Source organism: Dermochelys coriacea, chromosome 17, assembly GCF_009764565.3.
Source record: "Dermochelys coriacea isolate rDerCor1 chromosome 17, rDerCor1.pri.v4, whole genome shotgun sequence".
In the NCBI taxonomy this organism is placed as follows: domain Eukaryota; kingdom Metazoa; phylum Chordata; order Testudines; family Dermochelyidae; genus Dermochelys; species Dermochelys coriacea.
This window is the reverse complement of record NC_050084.1, coordinates 17,993,937-17,998,604: the sequence shown is the minus strand read 5'-3', so window position 1 is coordinate 17,998,604 and position 4,668 is coordinate 17,993,937. Positions and strand designations below refer to the sequence as shown.

Sequence of the window (4,668 nt, the reverse complement as noted above, 5' to 3'; positions counted from 1 at the left end):
TTCCAAAGCCGGCTAATCCTTCGCTTTGTTTTATCTCAGCGGTTTGAAGCGGAAAAAGCGCTTCTTCACGGACGCTCCCGCGTCCCTTGTCAGACGTGCTTTGTGATTGGGCGGGGTATTTTCTCCCCCAGCGCTCCGATTGGTTTGGGAGGTGGGAGCCGAGCGCGCGGGCGCGGCTGGAGGCGCTGAGTGGTGGCGCTCCGCCCCGGGGGCGGGGGTTCGAATGAGGCGGGAAGCGGCTGCTGGCATCGCGGGGGCCGCGCGGGTCCTAGGGTAGCTCGAGAGCCGCCGTGCGCCCGGTGAGAGGCCAAGGGGGGCGGACGGGGAGGCTTCCCTGCGCCTGTGGCCCCCTCTCACTTGGGAGCCGGGGCAGGTGGCGCCTCAGTCCCAAAGGCCTCGGGAGCCAGGGCCCAGGCGACGGTTCCTACCGCGGCCTGAGGGCCCAAGCGGCCCCCACCCCTTGGGCCTGGGGAGTGGTAGGGCCGTGGGGATAGAGCACCGGGGGGGGGGGGGCTTGGTGCTGTTTCTACTGGGATCTAGGGCACGTCATTCCCCTTCCCCGTGCCTCAGTTTCCCCATGTGGACAAGGGGGCTAAAGATCCTGACCTGCTTTGTAAAGCGCTGAGATCTGCTGAGGAAAAGATCTCTATGAGAGCTGCCTGCTGCTGTCTTCTCTTGCCCAGTGTTGAATTTTCTGAGAGCCTAATGCTGTGGCTAATTATCTAGGGGGGATCTCCCCTCCCCCTTAAGTATGACCGATGTCAGTCACTTAAAAACCTTCCCAAGTTGTCGGTCTGGCTCTTGGTCTGATTTGAAAAGGCTTGTGGACAGTAGGGGTCTGTGACTGTTAGTGGGATAGAGGCTGGTACACTGCTTAAAGGGGGAGCTCATCCTGTTATAATGGACTAACTGGGGTCTTGGTCCTACCACGTCAACACAAAAGCCTGAGGAGACTTCTGTTGGAACACTTACAGCACAAAGCCTTCACCTCCAGTGTGACAGAGAAACAGCTTTTATACACACTGTGACAGTTGTATTGACAATTATGTCTGCAGGGCTTATCCAAACAGTTCCGATATTGACGTATTTCAGAGTAGCAGCTGTGTTAGTATGTATTCGCAAAAAGAAAAGGAGTACTTGTGGCACCTTAGAGACTAACAAATTTATTAGAGCATAAGCTTTCCTGAGCTACAGCTCATTTCATCGGATGCATTTGGTGGAAAAAGCAGAGGAGAGATTTATATATATACACACACACACACACACACAGAACATGAAACAATGGGTTTATCATACACACTGTAAGGAGAGTGATCACTTAAGATAAGTCATCACCAGCAGCAGTGGGGGGAAAGGAGGAAAACCTTTCATGGTGACAAGCAACGTAGGCTATTTCCAGCAGTTAACAAGAATATCAGGAACAGTGGGGGGTGGGGTGGGGTGGGGTGGGGGGGAGAAATACCATGGGGAAATAGTTTTACTTTGTGTAATGACTCATCCATTCCCAGTCTCTATTCAAGCCTAAGTTAATTGTATCCAGTTTGCAAATTAATTCTAATTCAGCAGTCTCTCCTTGGAGTCTGTTTTTGAAGCTTTTTTGTTGAAGGATAGCCACTCTTAGGTCTGTAATCGAGTGACCAGAGAGATTGAAGTGTTCTCCAACTGGTTTTTAAATGTTATAATTCTTGATGTCTGATTTGTGTCCATTCATTCTTTTACGTAGAGACTGTCCAGTTTGGCCAATGTACATGGCAGAGGGGCATTGCTGGCACATGATGGCATATATCACATTAGTAGATGCGCAGGTGAACGAGCCTCTGATAGTGTGGCTGATGTGATTAGGCCCTATGATGGTATCCCCTGAATAGATATGTGGACAGAGTTGGCAACGGGCTTTGTTGCAAGGATAGGTTCCTGGGTTAGTGGTTCTGTTGTGTGGTGTGTGGTTGCTGGAGAGTATTTGCTTCAGATTGAGGGGCTGTCTGTAAGCAAGGACTGGCCTGTCTCCCAAGATCTGTGAGAGTGATGGGTCGTCCTTCAGGATAGGTTGTAGATCCTTGATGATGCGTTGGAGAGGTTTTAGTTGGGGGCTGAAGGTGATGGCTAGTGGCGTTCTGTTATTTTCTTTGTTGGGCCTGTCCTGTAGTAGGTGACTTCTGGGTACTCTTCTGGCTCTGTCAATCTGTTTCTTCACTTCAGCAGGTGGGTATTGTAGTTGTAGGAATGCATGATAGAGATCTTGTAGGTGTTTGTCTCTGTCTGAGGGGTTGGAGCAAATGCGGTTATATCGTAGAGCTTGGCTGTAGACAATGGATCTAGTGGTATGATCTGGATGAAAGCTAGAGGCATGTAGGTAGGAATAGCGGTCGGTAGGTTTCCGATATAGGGTGGTGTTTATGTGACCATCACTTATTAGCACTGTAGTGTCCAGGAAGTGGATCTCTTGTGTGGACTGGTCCAGGCTGAGGTTGATGGTGGGATGGAAATTGTTGAAATCATGGTGGAATTCCTCAAGAGCTTCTTTTCCATGGGTCCAGATGATGAAGATGTCATCAATGAAGCGCAGGTAGAGTAGGGGCATTAGGGGACGAGAGCTGAGGAAGTGTTGTTCTAAGTCAGCCATAAATATGTTGGCATACTGTGGGGCCATGCGGGTACCCATCGCAGTGCCGCTGATTTGAAGGTATACATTGTCACCAAATGTGAAATAGTTATGGCTGAGGACAAAGTCACAAAGTTCAGCCACCAGGTTAGCCGTGACAGTATCGGGGATACTGTGACGTATTTATCTATAGCACAATGTAATATGTTCAGAGAGGTCTACAGCCGTTGACACAACACATCACTTGTGCATTCAAACACTACAAAAGGGGCTTCCATTTACATTCTACAGAATCCCTCCTCACACTCGATGATAGAATTTTGATTTTAATGTAAGGTTCTAGGCATGCTTAGTGCTGGTAATAGAATAGGATGTAGTTTCCTCTGAGCCCAAGACTGGCAAATTATGTTATGCTGGGCAGAGAAAGGACTAGATTAAGAACCAAATTCTTTAAATTCCCCTAAATTCAAACTTTGTTCTTCATAAGTGAGGTTAATACTGAAATATACTGCTAATACAACTCGCCCTTTCCAAAATACAGATTTGTACTTACGTTCCTTTTTTCCTTTACAGATTTCCACACTGTCGATTGTTGATTTCTTTTAGCCAAGATGTCAGTGAATCCTATGGCATATGAAACCCAGTTCTTTGGTTTTACCCCTCAAACATGTATGCTTAGGGTCTACATTGCATTTCAAGACTACCTATTTGAAATGATGCTGGTTGTGGAAAGAGTCATTCTAAAGAAACTAGAAGGCTTTCCTGACTCTAAGATCAGTCCATTCCAAATCCGTAAGAGCACAGAGAAATTTCTTCTCTTCATGAAGGAGCGCTTTGATCACCTCTTCAGCAAAATGGAACAAATGCTTTTGCAGTTGGTGTTAAACATCCCTAAAAATGTTTTACTTCCTGAAGACAAGGTCCATGAGCAGTACCCCTACAGTAAGGAACAATTTCAAACTCTTCAAGGTGAAATTGATCAACTAGAGAAACAATACAAGGTCGAAGTGTCTGCTGGACAGGCCCTGTTAGCAGAATTAGAAGAACAGAAAATGGTTCAGGCAGAGCTTGAGAAGACCCTCCAGTGGTTTGATGGGCTTGAGAACATATGCAGAGAGCATGGGACTAGCAATTTAAAGGAAAGCTTTGCATTCTTGACGCAAACTTCTAAGAAACTGCAAGATATACTAAAGGAAGTTGAAAAGAAAAACAAAAGATTGCAAAAAAGTAATCTCCATGTAGTGTAAAGGAAGTACTGAAAGGGCAGCAGAGAAACCAATAAGACAATACTTGTGTTACAATACATTTTTTGAGGATCTCTCCAGAAGCATTTGTATATAATGTTGTGGGGGGTTTGCCCCCTCTTCCTTGCCATACCAGTTTTTGACTGAAAGCTGGTGAGTGCAATATTCTGGCAAACCATCATTTTCCCCTCCTGAATTTTATAAATACTGCTTAGACATTTTTTTAAATAGATAAACATACCCCCCAAGAGTGTCTAAATGAGTTGTCTGAATGGTAGAAGTGCAGATGCAAAATAAGTGCATTGTAATGAAGACTTCAATTCTCTGCATAGTTCATTTAAGCTATCTTAGTAGATAGGAAGCTTTGTCTTTAAGGTTAAGATGCTTCTAACATTAAACTATTTTTTGGAAGTCAAGACTTGTCAGTATTGAAATGTTCCATTTAGAAATGTAAGAATGTGACATCATAGTAAAACTTAGGCCCTGAGGAGAAATGCATTTAATAAATTTTGGAGTTGGAATTAATCTAGACAACGGTGAGTGGTTTCTAAAATGGAGGGGTAAGTTATTACTTCCAGTATTTTTTTTTTTAAAGTGATATTCTGAAGGCGTTAACAAAGACAGGACAGAGGGCCTGGATCTTTCCTGTTTCTAGTGGGAGCATTTCACAAATATTAAATCAGTAGTCATACCAATTTTGCAAATGGATAGAGTTAGTTTTGCTTTGAGCAAGAGGTGCACACTATACAGTGCTGTGTGTGATAAGAGACGGATATGAGCTACAGCGGAATAACTCAGACTCTGGACTGCTATGAAAGTTTT

General features: G+C 45.1%; 1 protein-coding gene across 3 annotated transcripts; it reads left to right on the top strand.

The window, feature by feature from the left end:
- Nucleotides 1-42: 42 nt before the first annotated feature.
- MIS12 (MIS12 kinetochore complex component) lies at nucleotides 43-4,429 on the top strand. Of its 3 annotated transcripts, none has more exons than XM_038375767.2 (2): nucleotides 43-151; nucleotides 3,176-4,429. In XM_038375767.2, the coding sequence occupies exon 2, from the start codon at nucleotides 3,214-3,216 to the stop codon at nucleotides 3,847-3,849; it is 636 nt and encodes a 211-aa protein (XP_038231695.1). In that variant the 5' UTR covers nucleotides 43-151; nucleotides 3,176-3,213; the 3' UTR covers nucleotides 3,850-4,429. The 3 variants fall into 3 exon arrangements, with proteins under 3 accessions (XP_038231695.1, XP_043355260.1, XP_038231692.1); XM_043499325.1 differs by having other exon boundaries at nucleotides 66-1,024; XM_038375764.2 differs by having other exon boundaries at nucleotides 97-299.
- Nucleotides 4,430-4,668: the final 239 nt, after the last annotated feature.